Below are 25,710 nucleotides of genomic sequence, written 5' to 3'. Positions count from 1 at the left end.
TGATTTTTAATTACATGTACCTACCAAATAGTTTACTTCCAACAAAAGTTTAGACTTATTCTATAGACAAAATATGAAAAAGACTTTTAGCAGAACTCATGGATACCGACAAGTGAAAAGTTACGCACTCAAACGAAACAGAATTTCTTGAAAGATAAAGATGATTAATAAACCATAAAATGGGTCCCTTTCATTCGTCTTCATTTCGATCTTATATATAAATTAAGATACAGTAGTCGATTATTAAATTATACTTTTGTCTAGAGTTTTACTGTCTTCCAGAGACAGGTCTAATCTGTTAGAAGTTTTTGTTTGAAATGAAAAACAAATAGGATTAGTCCACAGGTTTTACTTTTCTTTGTTAGCCTACATATAAGGGAAACATGGCCTATATAAAAAAAATTATTTTTGTTTGTTTTATATTTTTAGTGTGTAGAGTTCGGACATATTTAAGTAAATTGTGTCCTATATAGAGCTCGGTTTAGGTTTTACAGAATGTCCGAGCTAGTCAGTGAGTATCATATAGGCAGAGGTACGTACCCGATGACATGTTTATATAAAATTCGACCACGAAATAATTTAGTTCAATTATAAGACTACCAGGCATTGCATTCATAATAATAATAATAATCAAAGCACAACATATATTACTGGAGAGAGAGTACGTAAAATACAGCATATGATGATAGAATACATATATATATGTATACGTACTATCTATATATGTATATATTATAGTAGTACGTATGAGTACACAGATTGAAGACACGCGCTTTGATCATTTATTACAACATTGCAACACACTCTAAACTCAAGCAGAGACACACACCAACTCTGAAGTTACAGGCGCTTCAAATACCCTTCTTATATATATATATTATATATATATATGTGTGTGTCTATTCTATAATTCTATTCATGGTGCCCCCTTTCCAGGCAGCTTTTCCTTGATCTTATCCATCATTCCTTTCTTCTCCTGGCTCTCAGTCTGGTGAAGAACACCCCCTGGAGCTGTGTTAGTAGCTGCAGTTGAACTTCCATAACTCGGAGCACTGCCCTGATCATGGTGCCCACCTGGCAGCTTCTCCTTTATCTTCTGTGTCAGTCCCTTCTTCCTCCTTCCTCCTTGCCCATCATCCTCAGACTACACCAAAAATCACTCACAATTAGAATCAACAATATACATTTATAGGCCAGAAAGAAAGGGTTAAAGCTACTTACTGAACTGGAGCCGGAGCTCCCAGAGCGGCGATGCGTAGGGCGTGGTTGCTGGTGTACATCAGGACCGGTATCGAAGGTCCTGGCGCCAGTGCGGGCACTGTCGTGCTTCCCTCCGGTTCCGTGGCCAGTTTTGGCAATGCCGTGTTGAATCGGGTTGCCGTACTCGTCGACTTGAGGTGTCGTAGTAGCACCAAGTTTGATTGGGAGTTGCGACATTTCTCAAGAAAGTATAGAAATGGATCTGAGAAAATTGGCTTTGTGTGGATTATGTTTTGGTTTCGAGTGAGTTGTATAAAACTGGGTTGGGGTTAGGGTTTATATAGAGGAGGGTGGGACGTATACTAAAGAGCTCAACGCGTGCATGTTTCGAGCTTCTTTACACGTTCGAGTAGAAGAAAATATTATACTGTACGTCTGTGAACTGACACGTGGCGTAATGGATGTGTCGACACGTGTTGTTTGAGGTCGGTCACGAAAAGATTCGTCTTTGTCTTGACATTAAAAGCTAGTGACACATCATAAACCGGGTTTGGATTAGCTAGTTGGAAGTCTTTTATTTAAAGATAATAATATGATCTTATAATTTATATATCAAAGGAGACAGACATATGGATGGTCAGAATTTGGCCGACAATACGTGGCGGGTTGAGAGTCGTTGATTTGAGCTACTCGTAATCTGAGCCTTCTGATCTGATTGGTAGAAGAAAGTTTTTTTTTTAATAGAAAAGCTGCGTAATCCATATCTGATATCTATATATGCTATTATCCTAAGCAACTTCTAGATTCATCTGCTTGTTTTGTTTTATTCAAGTGTGGAAAAAATACAAATAATATCTCAGTCTAGAATAGATCACTGATATTTCTTGCTATGATACTAGAACGTATTTATGGCAAGTCAATCAATTCTCAGAGACTGGCCTAGTTTGGGGTATGATGACTTTCGGTCAATTTTCATGCCGACATCAGGACATTTTGATTCGATATATCTTGACAATATAAGAAATATTACTTTTTAGTTACCTGATAACTAATATTCATCGCAATAAATATACTACATACCATATATATTCATCAAACGATTCACCAAGTTTTAGATTAGATTGATCTAATATTGATGTATCCAAACATAAGTTTAGTTTAATTTTCTTATTTATAAAAATAGTTAATTTTATAGATTTTTATTTAAAATATATAACTTTTGATAAGATACTAAATATATATAATGGGTAGGAGTGATTGTTTTTAATTACTACCTATAGATAAGTTGTAATTTTATTTTTTTAATTGTATAATCTAGTTATAGTTAGGGAATCTCCCACAAATTCTCAAAAAAATTTAGATAATTTAAAATATGGAAATAAAAATTCAAACAACTTATTATAACTACATTGTACACCATTATGTAAAAAAAGAAATTACAACTTATTAATGTATTGAAATACTAAAAGATCTATATTAGGGTGTTTCGTACGGGAAAAAAAATCTGCTGTCCCCAATTCCTTATCCCCTCCATGTCCCACCAATTAATTTAAGATACCACATTTATTTATTTAATATATATTTAAATTATTTACAACTTTCTCTTTTTCCAATTATATTAACACTATAAATAGATGACGTGTCTTACAATAATTGGTGGGACATAGAGGGGATAGGAAATTGGGGATAGCAGATTTTTTTTCTTGGTACGGGGGTTTGATTTTATAAGAATAATAATGTCAAATCTAACACATGTTTAGTAAATTTATTTTTAATGGTTTGGAGATTTGTGTTTCCAAATAACTTTTATTTTTTATCTTGATTTAGGAGTAATATTATCCATTTTAAACACTTAAGTTTCATATTCTATTAATTTAAACCTCATTTAACTTTACTCCCACAAACTCAAATCTCGTACCAAAATATATATAAATATCTATCAAATGGTTTAGAAATATCTTTATCGATGTGTGTGAAATATCTATAGTAGTAGAATAAAATAGTGAGATCACCTGCTTATGGTGGAAGCAATATCCCTTTATTTATTTTTTTGTGGATCCTTTTGTTTTTTTGCTTCTTTTGTCTTTTCTCTCTCTCCTGCTTTGCTTTGTACGTGTGAGTCTAGTGGGAATAACCTAAAGATTGTCGTTTAAGCTCTAAACATTTTAAGCAAATTAATGCATTCAAGCAGTTGGAATTTTTGGGACTTTTGTTACTTGTAATCTTTCCAAAACCAATATTAATTGCAGGCATGAAATTTCAATTGAAATGTCAATGTAATATATAATTTGACTTATTACTTATCTTAAAGATGATGTTTTGACAGAACTCTAATATTAGATGGCTTTTATGTAAATTTTTACTGTTCTATATCAATAAACCATTAATCAACTTAACAAGTAAAAAACAATTTTGGATTTGGCCGTTCATATATACATATATGTATTGAAGATTGTAAAAATGAAAGATCTCATAAAGAAAAAAATATATTATTGGGGAGTAGTGGTCATCCAATAAGTTTCTTATTACAAGCACAAACTTGCAAATTTATTTTCATAATTTCACTTTTTTTTTCTCCTCGGATTTATGTTTCTGTTTTGTGATTATGTTTAGTGTTTAGTAGTCTCATTTGAGTGTTTTTTTATCTATTGTGTCCTCGGTTTGTTATTTCAATATATATCGAGTATTATATTAAAATAGTTGTTGTAATTGTGGTATTGTTTGCTAGTTAATCGATATTATACTTGAATTAATGTGAGTTAACATTATATATTATGTGTATCCCAATCCACTTCTGAATGTGGGTGTGACACTGTACTATTAGAGTATCCTACATATAAAATTAAAAAATGTATGGAGACATACACATTCAATCATTTATGAAAATATTACAAAAACAGAAAATTTTGTCAAATATAAAAGGTTGTTTTATGTCCAACTCAATTTTTTTTTCTATTTTTCTTCGCATCACTTTGTCTCCCATTATTTTCTAATTCCTTATTTTTTTTTCTTATCACTTCTTTTCTCTTTATGTTTTCTTAAATCATTTTATCTCTCACCATTTTCAATTTTCGCACTCTCTATACTTTATTTCTTATAAGTTTCTCTCTTCTCAATTTCTTCAAATTTTTTCTCTTTCTAAATATATTTATTAATTTTACATTTAATTTTTTTTTTAAAAAAACTTAAAAATTATTTATAACAAACTTTAAAAAAAATATAGAAAATAATGCAAGTAAAGATTTTTTTTAAACTAAAAAAAAAAAAATCTGTTCTCATTTCTTTTCAAAAGACAGAAAAATGAAAAACACAAAAATACCAACTCAAGATGGAAGAGTATTTCTTGCACTTTTTACTAAACTTCCATCATAGGGCCCAAGAGACTATGACCCCATAAAACTGCCTCAAAATAAAAGTGTCCTGGGCCAAGAGATTGCAGCAGAGGAAAGATCCCATGAGATTATTGCATCTAATTAAAGAAAGAGCCAAAGCTATTGCTTTAAAAGAAAGAGTTTGGGGCATAAGACTGAATCAGAAGAAAGGCCCCATAAGTTCACAAGTAATGTAGTATGTTATGGTTATTTATTAATGTCTTATTTTAGAAGATAACTCATTTTTTAGTATTATTAGCATAGACCAAATTGCTTAAATGTTATAATGTTTAATTTCCAAGTCGTTAGTTTCCTTATTTTTGAAGGTATCCAAATGAAGATGAAGGAAGTGGAAAAGGGCAACACAAATGTAAAGGTCCTGTTAATGCTTCCACCAAATTGCTTTGCTTTATTCATATGTATATTTATATATATATATATATATACTGTATGTTTTTGCAGATCATACTGATAAAAAATGCAGAACACACAAGGTTTGCTTTAGAAAATAATGACTTCATCTGTGAAAAGGAGAGATCGATACAAAGCTCCTATTTATGGGACCTCCACCACATATGTATATATATGTGTGTGTCTATTCTATAATTCTGTTCATGGTGCAGTGTTCCCGTGTCCAGGCAGCTTTTCCTTGATCTTTTCCATCATTCCTTTCTTCTCCGGGTGCCCAGTCTGGTGATAAACACCCCCTGGAGCTGTATTAGTAGCTGTAGTTGAATTTCCACGAGTCTGAGCATGACCACCCTGCTCATGGTGCCCACATGGCAGCTTCTCCTTTATCTTCTGTGCGAGTCCCTTCTTCCTTCTTCCACCTTGCCCATCATCCTCAGACTACACCACAAATCACTCATAATTAGAATCAACAATATACATTTATATTTATATATGTATATATATAGGCCAGAAAAAGAAAGGTTAGATGTACTTACTGAACTGGAGCCAGAGCGGCGAAGCGTGTGTGGTTCCTGGTGTCCAGCATGACCAGTACCGAAGATCCCAGCACCAGTGCCTGCACCAGTTCCATGGCCGCCGGTTGTGTGGCCAGTGCCTGCACCAGTTCCATGGCCCCCGGTTATGTGGCCAGTGCCTGCACCAGTTCCATGGCCCCCGGTTAAGAGGTCAGTGCCTGCACCAGTTCCATGGCCGCCGGTTATGTGGCCAGTGCCTGCACCAGTTCCATGGCCGCCGGTTATGTGGCCAGTGCCTGCACCATTTCCATGGCCCCCGGTTAAGAGGTCAGTGCCTGCACCAGTTCCATGGCCGCCGGTTATGTGGCCAGTGCCTGCACCATTTCCATGGCCCCCGGTTAAGAGGTCAGTGCCTGCACCAGTTCCATGGCCGCCGGTTATGTGGTCATTGCCTGCACCAGTTCCATGGCCGCCGGTTATGTGGCCAGTCTTAGCAATGCCGTGTTGAATCGGGTTGCCGTACTCGTCGATTTGAGGTGTCGTAGTAGCACCATGTTGGTTTGGGAAATGTGACATTTTTCAAGAAAATATAGAACTGGATCTGAGAAAATAGGCTTTGTGTAGAGAATAACTTGAGTGGATTATGTTTTGGTTTCGAGTGAGTTGTTTGAAACTGGGTTGGGGTTAGGGTTTATATAGAGGAGGGTGGGACGTATACTAAAAAGCTCAACGCGTGCATGTTTCGAGCTTCTTACACGTTCGAGTAGAAGAAAATATTGTACTGTACACGTCTTGAAATGACACGTGGCGTAATGGGTATGTCGACACGTGTTGTTTGAGGTCGGTCATTGTTCATTGTCTTGACCTTCAAAGCTGGTGGTGACACATAGTCCGTGTTGAAAGTTTTATTTGAAGATAATATTCTTATACTAATTCATATATCAAAGTAGAAAGACAAATGGATGGTCAGAATTTGTCCGATAATACGTGGCGGGTTGAGATTCGTTGATATGAGCTGCTCGTAACCTGAGCCTTCTGATCTGATTGGTAGAAGAGAGTTTGTTTTAATATTAAGCTGCCTAATCCATATCTGATATCTATATATGCTATTATCCCAATCAACTTCTAGGTTCATCTGTTTGTTTTATTGCTTTATTAAAGTGTGGAAAAAAATGCAAATAATATCTTAGTCTAGAATAGATCATTAATATTTTTGGCTATGATACTGTTTATGGCAAGTCAATCAGTTCTCAGAGACTGGTTTGGAGTACGATGACTTTTGGTCAATTTTCATGCCGACATGATCACACTAGAAATTTGGCATTTAACTACTAGTTTTATTTGCGGGTAAATATGGTGTATTGGTAGATAAATTCCTTTATCTACCAATTTTGACCAATAACCTATTGGTAAGTAATAGTTAGTCAATAAATATATTATTACCTACGATTAGTATATTGGTAGGTAAAAATCTTGTGGACCCCACAAAAAATGAGTCAATGTCATTGGCCTAGTGTTTGACGTGGCATTATACGTGGCAAGTGATGTGGCATTCCACGTTGCACATGACGTGGCACTAAATGATTGGGTTACTTGTCTATTTTTATTGGTTACGTGGCACTAAATAATTGGTCTACATGGCATGAGCTTGTATACCTATTTTTACCTACACTTATTTATTTGAGAGTAAAAATAATGTTTATATGTAGGTAATTTTAATTATATCTTTAAATTTAATTTAATATAAACAATAAATGAAAGTAATTACTTTTAAAAATAATTGTCATTATTCCTCAAATAAATTATTTAACATGAATAACAAAATAAACAAACATACATTATAAAATATTCATTGCTTATTAAATGATGAGTGTTACACTAATTACATTTCATAAAATAAAATATCTACAATTCTATACAAATCTCTTTCTCTAACTACATTTTTCTTGATATTCTTCACTTTGGAATTATTGCACGAGAGCTTCCTTCCTCTAACTGAACTTTGAGAATGTCGATGATGGCTTTGAGAGGTGAGGTTTGGGTTGGCGATAGTGGGAATGACTATAATTAACTTCAACATAAAAAATATCCCCAATTTAGTCATCATAAGGATTTCAGATTATATATGGCTTATTATTATGGGCATTTATGACACTTGACATACCTGCATATATTAAAAACAAATATATGAGCACATCAAGTCTCATAATCACCAACATAGAATAAGTACATTTATTCTTGAACATCATAGGCAAAATAAATTCAAAGTAACAATGGTGAAAATTCACAAACTATAAAAATCAGATTATAGACACAGAACCAGACCCTACAGCCAAAGACCCTACACAACTCAAAGCCGAAACACACTAATCATCAAAATAGAAATTTGTCAAACCTTATCTCAATAAAACAATAAATAAAGTTTAAACATGCAAAAGAATCATAAAAACTAGTTTCTTAATTACATATATAGATAGCAAGCATATAAGTTAGGTCAAACAACTCCAGAATTATGTCAAATTCAGCAAGCATAAATATTATGATGTTACAATCAAAGAATCTCACCAAAATCAGTTTTTCACCCATACTTTCATTCAAGTCAATTAGTCAACAACATACAATATAATTTGACATAAATCATTTAATAGATTTGAATAACCACAGAAAAAACTGAAAAAAAAAAATCATAGAGCTACTCTCATTAGAAACAATACATCATAAGCAAGCATGAGAAAAGAGTAAGACAATTTTTCATCATAAATCCTTCAGACATATGGGAGCTGATAAACATAACAAGATAAAAAACAAAGTCTTTTACACTAACACAATAAACATAGCACAAAGCCACCACCAAGACCCAATAAACTTAATGACAAAATAAATCAATGAACATATCAAAAACATACTGAACAAACAAAAATTTCCTCAAAAATTATAAATCATCATCAATCCTTCAGAATTGGGGATTTTCATCAAATAAGATCATGAATATACCTCAACCAACAAACTACCAAGCCTGTGAGCGATCCGCCAATCCACTTCAATCTACTAACTGCAGTTGTAAACTACCACTGCAACAACACCATCTGTAAAACAAAAATATAAACAACAATGTCTCAAAGCAGATAACACAACAAAAAAATTAAATTATTTTCCTTACAAATCAATACTGGAGAAGGTATAAACAATCATAACAAAAATAAGCAATAGACTTACAAATCAAACATGGTAAAGGCAGAGAACAATAGCGGCAGCAAAGAGTGGACAGGTGGGGAGCAAGGAGGCAGAGGTAGAGAGCAGGGATGAAGCGAGCAAGCAAGGAGACAGAGGCAAAGCCGAGAGCAATCCAAAACCCTCAAGGCGCCAAGAAATCCAAAATCCTCAAAGCCTCCAAAACAAATAATACTAAGTACACAGATTATACACAAGAAACAGAAGAAAATTTGCATACATAAATAGACAAATTAGAAATAATATATAGAAGTACTTAAACAAAACATATATCTAAATGCAGCTGAAGAACAAGCCACCAACAACATTTTGAAATAAAGTACCAAACCAAATATACATATAATATTCATAAATCTAATAATGACAAGAACATAAACAAAATACCCAAATTAGGAACTTGGAGTAAATAACTAATCCTAGAGATGAAGCATTGTCTATTTTTTGGCCTTCAAGAGGGAATAAGTACACACTTAAGTACATTGAATTGCCTAAATAGTCAATTGATAACCGTATCCAAAATAATCATGTTATCCATCAATAGGATTTAACTTCTGCATTTGAATCAAAACCCCAAACCCCATAGAAGAACTAGAAAATAATAACATTGATTTAGATTTCAACCTAAAGAAAATCAACTCTTTTTTATCAGAAAATTATGTAATTTCAACATAACTACAAATACATATCAGATTCACTAATGCAGTAAACATATAAACACTATATCCTAAATTTGAATACTAATATCAAGAACAAAATACAAAACCAACCAAACATCTATATCTGAATATAGCAACAAAGTATCAGATTCAGAACAATGAATATATTCATCATTAACCCTTCAGATTATTGGAGATTTAATCAACATCAGTTATAGAATATACCTTAAAGCCACCTAGCCACCAAGCCAAGCAATATACAGCTCTCAAAACCACCAAGCCAAGTGATCCGCAAATATCAAACCCACATAGCCAAGCAAACCAAAAATCACAAATCCTTAAAACCTTAGAAACATTAGACATGGCATCAATATCACAAAGGAAAAACAAATCTACCCAACTTAATAACACACGAGTATGCAACAATGTAGTTATTTGTTATATCGAGTGTTTAATGCTAAAAACTACAGAAATTACCCAATGCGATTTTAGGTGAAGAGAATCAGCGTTTCAGGGGCTTAGACCAAACAATAAGTTAGTCATCGACACAGGCGGTGACTTAGAAATCATGAGGGAGGCAAAGACGAAGGCTAACATATCTGATGAATCGTGTAGAGCTATAGAACGAATCAAAGAAAAGATGAAGGAGACAAAATAGGAACATAGATGAGAGGACTTAAGGACTGAAGAGCTACATATGAGACAGGTTAGGTCTGTAACAATGGAGGAGTCGTCTGGTCAACTCCAAGGATCGAAGGAGATGAAGGGTTTTCAGCAAAAACGCAATGAGAGAAGAGGGATTTGAGATATTAGGGTTATAGGTTTTCTTTTTTATGCTGATTGATTTGGGTTAAGTTTAGATTTATAACATATATATATATATTTATGTTTTAATTAAATAGTAAGTGTAATTAGAAAATTGTGCATATACTATAATAATTTAAAATATGTTGACATGGCAAGATATGTAGGATAAAAAATTATACACATAATTATTTTTTTGATAAAAAGTTAAAATATGAAATAAATTGAGAGGGAAAAATTTGCGCCAACTGAAAAATTGTTTCCCTCCAATATATATGTAGGTAAAGTTCTATACCTACCAATATTTATTGGTAGCCAATCATAGTTCCGAAAATTTATAATATTGCTAACATTTACCTACCAATAGTTCGTACCAATAAATATTGGTAGGTAAAAATATCATTTGCCTACCAATAAATATGCGTAAATAAAATATTGGTAGATAAAGATCAGATTTCTTGTAGTGTAATATATAGTCCTCGTGGGAACGATCTCACTTATTCTTGTTACGATTACGTGCACTTGCGTTTTGATTTTACACAACAGTAAACATGATATCTGGTCCTTGAATAACCTCGACGCATCTGTCCTTGGAGTTACATCTTCATATCCTTAGTAACTCGGGTTACGTCTTCATATCCTTGGCAACTCCTGTTTGATGTGTTGCGTTCATCACGCTAACATCTATTCATAGCATACAACATACAATCCAAACATATCATCGTATCAAAGCATTTCATAATTCATAGCGTAAAGCATCATAACACTTTCATTCATACAAACAATCTTACCATTCATAGCATAACAAGCAAAATTCTATCTAACTTCCTTACCTCAGGTCCAAGCTAAGTAAAACGACGAGCCTATACCATAATCAAAATAACATTCCTTAGCTTCACATTATCTCTATTTTGCCCACTCATATAACTCATGTGTGCATGGGCCATGTACACATGGTGAGAGTTACTCACAACATACAAAAATGCATAATTACACATAAGACCATAAAAGAATAATGCACATTCTACCTATATTGCATGCATGATCTTTCTATAAAAACTACATGGTTGCATAAAAGACATATTTTTTAACGTAAAGGTGAATTTGCATGTGACATGCATACGTGAGAATGTTGCATAAACGTGGCGTTTAAAATGATAATTCAACGTGTCTTACTTCTATCGTTTTCAAAATAATAAACTTGTAACATGCTTTGTTTACCATTATTTATCTCCTTAAAATTACTAGGTTGATTAAATCTCAAGACATTATTTTTATTTCATAAAAATAATTTATTTAGCCATTTAAAAAAATATAATAAATCCGTTTATTATTTTCAAATTACATAGAAATAACAAAGGCTTGAAATTATTTAAAATACTTATAATTATCATGTTTCCTTAGAAAATAACAATTTAATTTAAATTAATAGAATTACATAACTGATGTGAGAAAAATATAAATTTTAAGTGTGGGAAAAATATATTTTGCTTGAATTATTTTAAGACTTAATTTTATGTAATATAAATTCAATTAGAATTAGAATTAGAATTTGGAAATCTCCACTTTGGTCGAGCTCTACTCACATCAGTCGAGCTCTACTCACACCTGTCTGGCTCCATACTACAATTTTAATTAGACTTTGGAAATCTCAACTATGTATGGTCGAGCTCTACTCACCAGTCGAGCTCTATGCTATCAATTAGAATTTGGAAATCTCAACTCATGCTAATCGAGCCCTAAACTGAAAGTTCATTGCATTTTTAAAAATCTCGACCATAACCACTTGAGCTCTACTCGTTCTAGTTGAGTTCTACATTTTAAACCAATATTTTTCAAATCGTGTCTTTAGTGCTCTAAATTTATAGCCAATTGATTTCAATTAAATATATTATCCATTCTAAAAAAAAGTACAAGAATAGAAAAAAAATGTATTTAACTTCATTTACCTCATTATCTAATTGAGTCGTTGTTGTGTCTGCGGGAGGTGTTGGTGGCACACTAGCATCCAACGATTTTGAGCACGACGACTTCGGACTAGATTCGTGAATAATCAACCGTCGTTGAATCGGTTGTTGTGGATCTCTAATGCTTGGTACTTTCGTTCGTGCCATCGAATCTTGGAAATAGAGTGTATAAGAGTTGAGCTTGGGTGATTGGACAATCGATCCACCTAAAAATGCTAATAGAAAGCAAATTTACATAAAAATATCATTATTCGAACATCATAATAAGATCTATTTAAATATATGGGTCTAAGAAAATTAACTTAAAGTGATTATGTACCGTGACTAAAATCTTCAATAAAAACAAGGTTGTTAATATATCAATTATCAAACTGAGCTAAAATGTACACTCTACATCACATATCCAATATGTTTTTTTTAACAAAAAAAAAAAGATAATGAAGTAGTACAATTAATCAATGCAAGGTAAGTATTCATTTCAAATATCAAACCATAAGCAACAACGCATATTGTATATTAGTTGAAAATCTCAATCTAATTTAATAAAGTTAGTTCATTGAGACATTTTCACGAACATATGGTTTGCATTATTATTAAGATTGTAAAAAAAATTAATAAACAAAATAAATATTATAGCAAAGTGTAATAGATTATACAAAAGTATATTAGTTGAAAATCTCAATCTAATTTAATAAAGTTAGTTCATTGAGACATTTTCACGAACATATGATTTGCATTATTATTAAGATTGTAAAAAAAAATTAATAAACAAAATAAATATTATAGCAAAGTGTAATAGATTATACAAAAGTTTAATACAAGAAATGGGTACTCACTGTCATTTTAATAGAAGGAATCAATTCATTCATATATATATATATAAGCTGAAAGAAAACAGAACAAAAAGACAAAACAAAAAAGTGGGAAATGTACCTTGGGGTGGGGGTGGCAGTGGGAGTGACTATACTTTTGTTGTTTTGCTTCTTTTCAATTATTTTTTAATTATATTATGAGGTCAATATTATATCATTAATATTGTAATGAAGGAATGGAGAAAAAAGGGAGTGTGAAAATGGGGGCTGAGAAAATGATACCAGATTATATATATATAGGGTTTTCAGGGTACATGCTCACCCAAAATAAAAAATCTCTTTCTCTCACACATTCTATGAAATGGGGCTTTAATCTAATAACTTCCCTACTCTTAGAGCTCTTTGTTCAAGTTCTTATGGTATATATCCTTGGTGTTCTCAGTCACCCACACTTTGCAAATCTCAGAGGAAATTGCTTTATAGATGGAGAAAGAGAGATCCAACGGCTATTGGTTTATGAAACATTCCTATTAGAAGTTGGGAAGATCATTTTTTCAACTGAGTTGCCCCAGTTCAGTCCTTGGATTAAAAGAATGCAGATTATCCTTAGTTTAAGTGTTGTTGAAATGTTGGTTTATTTACATGAGGGACTGGAATTTAAGGTACAATTTCTTTTAATTCAGTTTTGGGAGTTGACGTTAATTTATCATCAGTTTGCTTTAATTTTGAGCATTTATTGAAATTCATGCTGCAATTCGGAGCAGGTCAATACAACACAGAAGGAATTGTGGATTATATGCATTCAAATCTATGGGGGCCATCTAGAACAATTTCAAGAGGAGGAGCCAGGTACATTATTTCTTTTATTGATGATTTTCCTAGAAGAGTATGGGTCTATATTATGAAAACTAAAGATGAAGCTTTTCCCAAGTTTAAGGAGTTTAAGGCACTGCTTGAGAACCAAACTGGAAAAAGAATTAAGAAACTCAGGACTGACAATGGTTTGGAGTTCTATGCAGACCAGTTTAAAGTTTCTTGCAGGAAAAAAAGGATTGGAAGGCATCTTACAGTTGCTAGAACACCACAACAAAATGGGTTGGCCGAGAGAATGAACATGACCCTACTTGAAAGGGTAAGATGTATGATCATTAGCTCTGGTTTGCCTAAGAATTTTTGGGGTGAAGCTGTGGTAACAACTAGCTATCTAATCAACAGATGCCTATCATCTGCCATTGGTTTTAAGACTCCCATAGAGGCATGGTCAGGTCATAATGCTCACTATGGACATCTAAGGATATTTGGGTGTGTGGCTTATGCTGACTTGAAGCAAGACAAGCTGGAACCTAGAGCAAGAAAGTGCATTTTTATAGGGTATCCAGAGGGTGTAAAAGGGTACAAATTATGGAGTATTGAATCGGGTAACCACCAGAAATACTTTGTCATTAGAGATGTAGTGTTTGAAGAAAGTAAGATGTACAAAGATACATTGAAATCTCCTGCTGAGGTAGAAAGTAAGAAGGCTGATGAGGATGTTCAGTTTGAGGTGGAGCTGCCTAACCAATTAGAACCTATCATTCCAGCTGCAACAAAAGAAGTTATGGAAGAAGGAGAGCAAGAACTAGCCGATAGTGAATCTGATCGAGACGAGGATACTACTTTAGATTATGAATTGGTCAGAGATCGTAAGAGGAGGGCTGTGAAAGCACCTGTGAGGTATGGATTTGTAGATGTGGTTCACTATGCACTAAACATTGCAGAATTTGGTGACTTTGAACCAAGAACCTATGAAGAGGCCATTAAGTCAAGTGATAATCTGAAGTGGAAAGCAACAATGGAAGATGAAATAGATTCTCTAAATAAAAACAAGACTTGGACCCTGATTGAGAGACCTGTTGGCAAAAAGGTTATGGGAAGTAAGTGGATCTTCAAGCTAAAGGAAGGAGTACTAGGTGGGGAAAAAGCAAGATATAAGGCCAGACTAGTTTCCAGAGGTTTCACACAAAGAGAGGGTATTGACTACAATGAGATATTCTCTCCTGTTGTGAAACACACTACAATAAGGATTTTGTTAAGCCTTGTTGAGGTAGAGGACTTAGAACTAGAGCAGCTGGATGTCAAGTGTGCTTTCCTACATGGTGATCTTGAGGAGCAGATAATCATGAAACAATCAACAGGATTTGAGGTAAAAGGAAAAGAGAATCATGTTTTTCTATTAAAAAGGTCGCTCTATGGTTTAAAACAATCACCTAGGCAGTGGTATAAACGATTTGATGATTATGTAATCAAAACTGGTTTCAAAAGGAGTGCCTTTGATAGTTGTGTGTATGTCAAAAATGAGAAGGCCCTAGTGTATCTACTCCTATATGTAGATGAAATGCTCATAGCCAGCAAAAGTATGAGTGACATAGACAAAGTAAAGAGGTTGCTGAACAAGGAATTTGACATGAAAGACCTTGGTCCAGCAAAGAGAATTTTGGGAATAGAAATTGATAGAGACAGAAGAAACCGAAGGCTTAAGCTGTCTCAGAGTGAAAACATTACCAAAATTCTAGATAGATTCGGGTTTGCTGATGCGAAACCAGTCAGTACACCCATATCTCAACAGTTCAGAATATCCTCCTCACAAGCACCAACCATTGAAGAAGAAATCAGATATATGGAGTCTATTCCTTACACAAGAATTGTAGGCAGTATCATGTATATCATGGTCTGCACTCGACCAGATATCTGTCATGGGGTTAGTGTAGTGAGCAAATTTAAATTCAGACTATGCTGGGGATCTAGACACAAGGAGATCGCAATCAGGTTATGTGTTCATGCTAAATGGGTGTACAATCAGTTGGAAAGCCAATCTTCAAACCATTGTAGCCCTATCTACCACAGAGGCAGAATACATAGCTTGTACAGAAGCTGTAAAAGAAGGAATCTGGCTGAAAGGAATCACTAGGGAGCTAGGCATTGATCAAAGATGTGTAAACATATACTGTGAGAGCCAGAGTGCCCTTCACCTCAGCAGAAACCAAGTGTTTCATGAAAGGACCAAGCACATAGATGTTAGATTACACTTCATTAGAGATGTAATTAGTGAAGGAAAGGTCAAGCTCTGCAATGTCTCTATTGAAGACAATGCAGCTGATATGCTCACCAAATCACTTGCTACAACCAAGTTCGATCACTGTCTTGAATTGCTCAAAATCACTGATATCTGTCATCAGTGATTAATCTGTTCTGTTTTTCATATATTTTTATGTTTTAGCTTTGTATTAGCAGTCAAGGTGGAGATTTGTTAGTCTAGATATACTTATCCATGTGTATCATGTTGATTATACTAGTGGTGATTTCTTTTGTCCAGTCAACCATGACTATTATGTTCGGTTCATAGCCTATATGTATAAATACGACAATGTAACTATAAAACGTACCCGTTTTATCTTTGCTATGTAAGCTTGATATACAGATCAATAAAGCTATTCATTTCTCTTTAATGTGCCTTAGAGTTATTTGATCTTTGTGTTCATTCTATGAGTTACGTGTGAGATAGTTCAATCAAGTTGAACTGGTTATGTTCTTGGTAAGTAGGAAGGGGTTCTTTGCTGAAGGTGATCAAGTGGTGATTCAATAGTATGATTGGGCAATACATATTCAAGAAGCTCCAAATATAAATATGTTAGTTTTGCAATTGTTATAATTGTTATAGATTTTGATAAGGGACCTACGATTGTATATATTTATATGCATTAGTTTTGAAACTTCTAAAAAGAAGCAACTCTTGTTATAGGACATTCTAAACTTAAAGTTTGCTTACTGCCGTAAAATATGTAGTTTTCTATTTTTTAAACTGAGTTATTAAAGTGTACTCTTCAATTTATAAATATAATACTTTCTTTCCTCACAAATTTACAAATAAAAAATATGGATTGGAGTCTTCCCCCTTGTAAATGGGTATAATAGCTAATACGCTAGGTGTTGCATATTTCCTTTTAGTAAAATTCAAGACCTATACATGAATTTAATTAGCTAGTAATGTGTCAAGCCAACCAATGTATTAATTAGTTATTAGTGTCATGCCAACCCACTACATATATATGTAGACACTAGTTAGTACATATTAGAAAAATAATAGAATTTGTATGCTTTGCATAACTCAAAAGGAAATAAAGAAACCCTCTGTAATATATAACAATGTTTTTTGATAACTTGATTGGGAGTACATGCATTTGGTAGATGTGGCATTAGCTTAAATATAAATCAATATACAATTAGAAACCAGGTGTCACTGCTTTGAATAGTATAATACACTATTAATAGTTAGTATGACTTGAATGGTTTGTATAAAGTTTATATGTTTCTTTGAGTTCATTTCTGGTATTAAATTGCTTTTTTCTCTTTGCAATGGTTTGACTGGGGTTTGCTACGTGAGGCAGAGTGGTTGAGTTTGCTAAATTTGATCTTTAAGCTTGGGATGATGGGCATTAGCACAGGAAAAGTTCCAATAACTCTTACTAATCATTTGATGATAACCAGTGACTTAACGATAGTCATAATCTTTATTCTGTGGATTTTTTTTTTCTGAAGTTTCTTATAAGTTGCTGGATGGACTGTGCAAGGGGAAAAGATTTGGGAAACACATGTTAAGATTTTGGTTCCACAGGTAAATTTGAACAACTATCTTTTTTTTTTCCTTTCAAGCGGGCATATTTGCTTTGATACAATATTTTAAAGTTGCATTAAATGCCCCAGTTAACTTGTCCTTTCTCATCAGTGCTTTCACAGGTTGGTCATCTTGGAGAAGCTTACGATTAATGGGTTCATCAACCTATAATGAGCAAGGGATGCCCCTGATTTTTTGAAAATGACTTTTGCGAGGTATTAGTCCTATACCTTAAACATGGTATCAATAATTAATTACAAACAGTAAAAATAATAGAAGGCTGTAATTAATTTACATAGCAGAATTGTAATTGGAACTTTGTGGTGATGGGTGAATGGTACATTTCGTGGCACACTCTCACTCTCACCAGGTATATACACGCGCACACACACACGCATATATATATATGTGTGTGTGTGTGTTTTTGGTTTTATTCATTTTATTTCAGTTTTAACTTTATTTTTTTTCTCTCTCTCTCTGATTTGCTACTACGAAGAAAATCACCCAAAACTAGTTTTGATTTTGTGGAATATATATATGTATTTATTTATATATGATCTACAATTGATAAATATATGAGATTTGTAGTTGGTTTTTGTTGATAAATAAATATGATCTATAGATTTGTTTTTGTTTAAATCTGTAATTTTTTTATTTTGTTTTTTAGATCTGTTTAATGGAGTGAAAATTTGAGACTTTGGTGGAAAAATATGTCTAATTTGTGTATCATTGCCATTAGTTGCACTGATTTAAGGAGGTGTTGTTATATTCTTGGTTTTCCAACTTTAAAGCTTGTGGTGCTTGATTACATGATATGTTATGTTTTACCAGTCAAATTTTTTGTTGTATTGATCACACTAATCACAATCTGATTAAACTCTTAACACTAATCATAGTCTGAACTATTGAGAATCCTAACTCTTTTTTTTTTTTGAATTGTTGTAGGAAATAGTACCAATTTTTACTTTGGAAAGACTATTGGTAACGAGGGTGAGTACAAGGAGAAGAAGAAGAAATATATGTTGTTGGACAATGAATTTAGTGTTTAATTTTATTTGTAATTTGTATTAGAGTAAATGATTCTTTTTTGAGTGATTAATTATTTACTTTGTAAATCTAGTTACATATTTTTAAGGTTAAGGATTATGTTTATAGACAATGTTATATGATTTTTGAGTCAAGTAGTAGTGTTATATTTGTCCAAATTTTGTTTATTAGATTTGTAAATACTTTGTATAAATTTTATTATTTTAATCTATAATTTTTTAGATTTGTATACAAATGTTTCATTTAAATCATAATTTTTAATTTAAAATAAAAATAAATAGTTTTTTTGCAAGCAATGATGACACCTAATAACTGTCGGCGTTGCCAGCAACGACGACACTTAATAACTGTCGGGGTTGCTAGCAACAGTGACACCTAATAACTGTCGGCGTAGCCAGCAACGACGACATCTAATAATTGTCGGCGTAGCCAGCAACGACGACACCTAATAACTGTCGGCATAGCCAGCAACGGTGACGCTTAATAATTGTCGGTATAGGCAAATATGACAGTTAGTTGACTGTCGTCGTTGCTCAATAGCGACAGTTAAAAATTGTCGGGAAATCTCGTTTTTGTAGTAGTGAAATTTTATGGATTCAATCATCAAAAGTCCAAATTATTATTACACCAAAAATTCCTATGGGGGTCCTAGAGCATGGATCTAACATACAAATCACAATAACAATAACAAATCATAAAGGGGGTTCCTAGACATGCATAGGCCGAAACCTCCATGTAATAAATCATGAAATATCATCAATCATCATACATAGCAAATCAACACCAAATCGCCTTCATGCATTAAACACAAAATCCTTCATGCATGATCACAATAACATACCACCAACAAAATAATAGGAACACTATCAACATTTTATTACAATTCATAAATCCTTAGTCACCCCAAGAAATCAAGATCAACACATAGGTAGAGGGAGGAATTTCCTTGAGAGAACACAAGAACCAACACCCAAAAGGCAACCTCTCTTGAATACCCTAGGTTTTTTTTTTTCAAAAATCAAGATGGAGAAGAAAATGAACATTAACAATTAGAAACAACCTTAATGATCATACTAGAATTAAAAGGAAGAATCATAAAGTAAAAACAAGAGTCATACCCAAGCTTGATCTCTTCTTCTTGTTCTTCCTTTCTTCTTCTCATTCTCTCTCTTTCACGACTCTCTCTCTCTCTTATCTTCTCTCTATGGCCGACGACACCCAAGAGCATAATGCTCTCTATTTTCCTCTCTTCCTTTTTATTCTAAAGTGGCCCAAAATAGTCTAACGCACCAAATGGTAAGTTTCCTATTCTTAATTATTTCCCTTTAATTTTTATTTATTTGTTTTTATCATAATTGGTAGAAGATAAAAATATGATCACACCCTTACCCAAAATAGCTCTTGTCTTCCAATTTTAATTTATTTAAAAAAAAAATAATTGGAAAAATCTTTTTCCTTTCCCACTATACACACACACAACCAAGACCCCATTTCCCTTATTTTATTTTATTTTATTTTCTAATTAATTCAATAAATCCAATAAAATGCAACTTCAAAGTGTGTAGAAAATTCTACACATGTGCACCATGCTACCATGTACTATCACACACTCAATAACTAGGGTGCATCACTACCTACCATGCACCGTAGTGCATTCAACCAAATCTCAAATAATCACATTTTAAAATAAAAATAAATAAAAATCATTTAACAAATAATTTCACAAAAATTATACTAAACAATTCTAACAATTAAATAAAATAAGTCACAAAAATTTTAATTACTAAAATTTTTTTTTGGTGCACTATAATCACCTTCCTTTTCTCTTTGTTAATTTCTGGTTTTTCCTCTTTGATTTTCCTTCACTCGTTAATGTGCTGAGAATACCTTGTACTCCTGGATTGGATTTCTTGGTAGAGCTTTCGAAGGCTCATGTTCATCTCTGCAAGAAAACAAAGTAATAGGGTTAATAAATCTTTGCAAGAAAACAAAGTAATAGGGTTAATAATTAAAATTGAGATATTTTGTCTGATTGAACCAATTCGTGACAATTTATTAGCTATACATATATTGGTGTAAAGGTCAAAATTGACCTTGTGAACTAATGTGTTAGTGTAGGGATTGGTTTGTAAAATCCCAACATATATATATTTATATATTTTCTAGTAAAATCAGTTACCTTTTATTGCCTCGGAGTATGTATGATCCTTTATAGTGTTATCTGTAAATTGAGGGACAAAGAACCTCCAATCATCTAAAGAGCAATTAAGTTAAAAAAAAAAACATTTATAGAAAAATGGAGAAACAAATTGAAATGGACTAAAAGCCAAATTTAGTTTGCAAAGCATAGTAAGAAGAGATTGAAACCTTCTTCCACTTGTGGTACAACATTTGAAGCTGTAGTGACATGAGCAACATTTGAAGCTGAAATACAAGATTATATCAGTAAAGGGTACTAAAAAAGAAGAAAGAACCAAAATACATGTAAATATACACACCATTATTAGGGGCTTTGTGTGGGTATGGATGAGTAGCCTTCTTCTTTGGTCGAGGAGGAGGTACATGTTCATTTTTCCCACTTTTCAGAATTTTCTCAAAGTACTTCTGTGCGTGGCTACGTATCTGTCAAAAGTCATATCTCGGATTATACAAGAGTAAATCCATGTAATACAAATGCAGCTTAAAGAATGTGAAGTTGATGACAAACTTACTCAAAAAGTAGGTGGAGGACATTAACTATGTTCTAAATTTTTCTAGTGAAGCCACCGAGAACAATAGACTATCAGGTTAATTCAAATGAAGGTAAGATGAGTACCTGAATGACAGTTTTTGAACCAATAAATGTTTCAATCTTCTTCCAGTCGCGATGAAATCTGAATAAGTAAACAAACAAAAGCCTTAATTAGAAAAAAAATATTAGTTTTTTTTTTCATTGAGCTTGATTAAAAATAATTTGATTTTAAAATAATAAAAAACTAATTAAAAATATATTTTAATTAATAAAAAATTTAAAAACTGATTTTTTATTTTTTTCTATTTCCTTTTTCTTTCTCTCTTTCTCGATGTATTTCCTTTTTCTTTCTCTCTTTTTTATCTTCTTTTCTTTCTGATACTCTCGTTCTTCTTCTTCTTGGTATTTTAATTTTTGTTAAATCTAAACTATTATATGTATTTTCTTGTTTGCAAAACCCATAAATGAATGTGCCCAATTACCAGTATATGAGAACTAAGTATATTCCCTTCATTTAAATACAAATGCATAAACAAACATTATTAGCAAGGCATACTTACAATTTTATAGCTTCGACAAACTTTTCATGCTCCTGCTCCGTCCAGGTCTGCCTCGGCTTGGTAATCGTATAGGTTTTTCGGATCTTCTTATTCGGAGGGACCTCGAGCGATGTCGTATTAGCAGTAGCAGCAGCAGCCGCAGTGGACGACGGTGTGGAATTCGCCGGCGGTGGCATCGAATTGATCCCGGGCAGGCCCGTATACATATTCAGCGGTTCTGGTTCAGGTTCCGGGTAGCAAAATCCTTGAGGTGGGTTTCGATTTTCAGACTCCATAGGCTCTACTCAATAACTCAGAACCAAAACACATCACAAAAAAAATGTATTGATGTATTGTTTTCCTCAAATATGTGCTTCGGAGTGTTCTTTTATACTTTGAAAATTAGTTTCAGCACTAGTTTCGGAATGGTCGTTTTATTTTTTAAAAATCTGTTAAAATCTTTTGTTTTCCTCAAATATGTGTTTCGGAGTGTTCTTTTATACTTTGAAAGTTAAATTAATTCAAAACTTGTATTTATTTTTTAAAATATTTGTTTTGGAATGGTCGTTTTATTTTTTTAAAATAGGTTGAAAACTTGCGGCAAAATTCGATTAGTCCTCTTGGTATTGATTATTTTGTTTACATTTTTCAATTTCTTAATCTGTTGGAATTTTTTTTAATCTGAATAACATTTGGTTCTTCTCTTCTGACTCTACAAGTGAAGATAGAGCAGAAGAGGTAATCAATCTAACCATGTCCATGCAGCAGTGGTGAGTTGTGAATCTGTAAGCTGGTAGTCATGGATGTTTCTTTTTGTTTCAAATGTTTATTGAAATATTCTGCAAATTTGGTTTGTTGTGTTGAGTTGAAAGTATTTGGAAGTGAATTGATATAGGCCTTAGACTTGTAAGGAGTTGTATATTAGATTAGATGATTGATTCGAATGCAAATATGTATGTAATCAAGGATATTGATTCCATGGAAAGGCCTCCATGAGGGTAGATTGAGTATAAGCAATCGTGGCTCAATTGATAATCATCATCTACTCTAGATGTTTCAGATAAATCATTTGGCACAGATAGCATACGAGCCTGTACAGCTTAATGCTGAGAAGGTAACTGTGCCTTCAATTTTGGGCGAGTCTACTTGTTCAATCCTGCATAAGCTTTTCGGCAGTGCATTAACACTTAACCTTAAGTGTTGCTGGCACTGGCACTGGCACTGGCTCTGGCTCTTCTACTTCCCTTCCCTTGAGGTATTTGCAGTATTTTAAATTGGTCTGAATTCCATTGTCTCTGATATATGAATTGTCTTCATGTATTAGGTTTTTAAACATTTGAATTTTCCATTTTGGTGCTCATATTCGGTTTTCTAGTTTACATTTCCATTGATTTGAAGAATCGTTTTATTGGATTATTTACAATTGAAAATCCTACTTAATATTTTGCCTTATTCATTGCTTTCTCTTGTGTAATATTTTTAGGATTCATACTTCAGATACGTATCAAATAAAAGTTGCTTTTAAGCAAATATACCCATTTTTTTTAGTTGGTTTAGGAAAGCATTGTGTCTTTTGGCTCTATGGTAGCATCTCCCAACACTAGTTTGCTCATTGGTTTGAGATTGACCCGTGTTTTTTTTGCTTCTGTGGTAGCATCATGATAATTGAGTAGATGAGACAGAGAGCCCAGACTCTGTACAATCTTTCAAGTTTGCTCATTGGTTTCATGAAGAAGGTTAGTTGCTCTTGAAACACTATTTGCCTTATTTGGGTCTGCTTTTATGAAGGAGTTGCAATCAAATGACATAGGATTATTGACTTTAGATTACTTTATTTCCCTTGTATTTTCCATGTACTTCAATTAGTTTTAGTTTGGTTGTTTAGTTTGATCATCATTAGCTATAAATGTAGCTATTGTACCTTGGACTATTTCATTCACTTTTGATTAATACACAAAGTTTTCTCTCAAATCTAATTCCGCAATATTTAGCACTACTATTCATGATAGCAGTGGTTTGACACCAAATACAAGGAAGCAAACAAGTTCGATAGCATTAATGAATAGCAGTGGTTAAGCTTTGATAACTCTCATCACATCTTCCTACTGACTTAGGGTCTAAGCTAAGGTTGTTGGATTTAATGTGTCTGCTGGTGTTTCGGAATGTTTCTTTTAGTTTTTAAAAATCGGTTTAAAGCTTGCAGCAAAATTCGAGTTGTAGTTTAGTGAAATATAGTTATATAGTTATATTCCGTAGTTTACGCATTTAACTACAATAATATGTTGTTATATATCACAGATAATATAGTTAAGGTTTTCTTTTTTTAAAAAAAAAAATATAATAATATTATAAATTATAAGCTTGGATTGGAGGATGAAAAGTTGTGTATAACATGTGTTGTGTTGAGTTGAGTTGAATTGTGTTAGTTTGGGATTCCAAAGTGGCATACCAAAACTACTAACTATCGCGTTAAACTCGCACTTAAGTTAAGCGAAAAGATTGGTGAGCCTGGGAGCTCACAATTTGAAAGAAACGAAAGACGAGAAGGAGGTTAATGAAGCTGGACACATGGACCAGTCCTGATATGTTTTCTTACTTTATTCTTTGTCATTATTTTATAAATAGAAGAAATGGGACCTATTTTTTGGAGATTTGAGTTTTGAAAAGGTTTTTGTAGATTGAGAATTGAGGAGGAAAATAAATATTGGGTTGACTTAAGTATGGAGTGTCTTTTGCAAGCACTCTCACATTTGTTGTACTTACTCAATTCAGTGAAGACACATTTATGATGTTGGTTTAGCCAAAAGAATGTGTATGAACCAGATGAACTACATCAGCAAAGAACAGTGTACTAAATCCACAATCAAGCAAAGTAAATAAAAGATTTGGGAGAAGAATTTGACTCAAACAAAAACAATGTCAAATCCCTGTATTTTTTCAAATATAATACCTAATTAATCATTAATATATATTTTTTAAAATTATTATTATGCGTATTCAATATAGTATAATTTAGTATTGGGTCTCAAGTATTTTATTTTAAATAAAAATATGTAATATCTAATATTAAAAGTCAGTGACCAAATAATCACGTCATCAATATGTTAGTCACATAGGATAAAACTTAACAGAAGTTCCAATTTACAACACTGTGAATAATTCGGGGATAATTTTTTACGACTCAAAAAAATTAGAAAGCACGATAATGTATTGGACATAGTCCAGGGAGCAAAAATCCTAAATAACCTTTTATTTTATGAAAATTACAACAAAAATATTTTTCGTTGCTGTCGTTGGTATCATTATTTTGTGCTGAATGACATTAAAGTTGAAGAGATGTTTATAAAGTATCAATATTTTGCAAAGTTACATGCATGGACTAATTTTAAAATGAATAAATGACATTTTTGCCCCTCGAATTGTGACCATTGTATGATTGTGTCCCTCGAATAATTCGCTATGTTAAAAATTCTTCCTGAACTATGCATGTTATTAAAACATGAGACTTCTGTTAGATTATGTCACATGTGGCTAACAAAATGCTTACGTGACACTTTAAATGTTGATGTGGATTGCCACTTCAGTGCCAACTGTGTAATTCAAAATAAAAAATTAATTAAAAACTAATTAGAAATGTATTTAACTAATAAAAATATAAATTAGTTTTAAATTTTTTTAAAGCTGAATTAAAAAAAATTAAATATTAAATTAAAGTCAAAATCTTAATTAATTAAAACATTTAAACTTTGAAAATTATTTTTTTAATTAATAAAAA

The 25,710-nt window shown here is 32.8% G+C and overlaps 1 protein-coding gene and 1 long non-coding RNA gene across 2 annotated transcripts; one reads left to right on the top strand and one right to left on the bottom strand.

Annotated features, from left to right (window-relative positions):
* Nucleotides 1–624: 624 nt before the first annotated feature.
* LOC133781117 (embryogenic cell protein 40-like) lies at nucleotides 625–6,164 on the bottom strand. Its single transcript, XM_062220286.1, has 4 exons — nucleotides 5,519–6,164; nucleotides 5,187–5,420; nucleotides 1,222–1,440; nucleotides 625–1,144 (listed from the first exon to the last, which is right to left on the bottom strand). The coding sequence occupies exons 1-4, from the start codon at nucleotides 6,071–6,073 to the stop codon at nucleotides 917–919; spliced, it is 1,236 nt and encodes a 411-aa protein (XP_062076270.1). The 5' UTR covers nucleotides 6,074–6,164; the 3' UTR covers nucleotides 625–916.
* Nucleotides 6,165–21,709: 15,545 nt separating this feature from the next.
* LOC133812684 (uncharacterized) lies at nucleotides 21,710–23,906 on the top strand. The gene is made up of 2 exons (XR_009884011.1): nucleotides 21,710–23,190; nucleotides 23,590–23,906. It is a non-coding gene; the product is annotated as an uncharacterized LOC133812684 (long non-coding RNA).
* Nucleotides 23,907–25,710: the final 1,804 nt, after the last annotated feature.

This window comes from Humulus lupulus, chromosome 1, assembly GCF_963169125.1.
Source record: "Humulus lupulus chromosome 1, drHumLupu1.1, whole genome shotgun sequence".
In the NCBI taxonomy this organism is placed as follows: Eukaryota; Viridiplantae; Streptophyta; class Magnoliopsida; order Rosales; family Cannabaceae; genus Humulus; species Humulus lupulus.
Note: the sequence above shows the minus strand (reverse complement) of the source record. Positions and strands in the feature narration are given on the sequence as shown.

Coding starts and splice junctions, on each gene's coding strand:
- LOC133781117 (XM_062220286.1), bottom strand. CDS start 6,073: ATGTCACATTTCCCAAACCAACATGGTGCTACTACGACACCTCAAATC. Junction 5,421..5,518: donor GCCGCTCTGGCTCCAGTTCA/GTAAGTACATCT, acceptor TTTGTGGTGTAG/TCTGAGGATGATGGGCAAGG. Junction 1,441..5,186: donor GACACGGGAACACTGCACCA/TGAACAGAATTA, acceptor ATACTTTCTTGA/GAAATGTCGCAACTCCCAAT.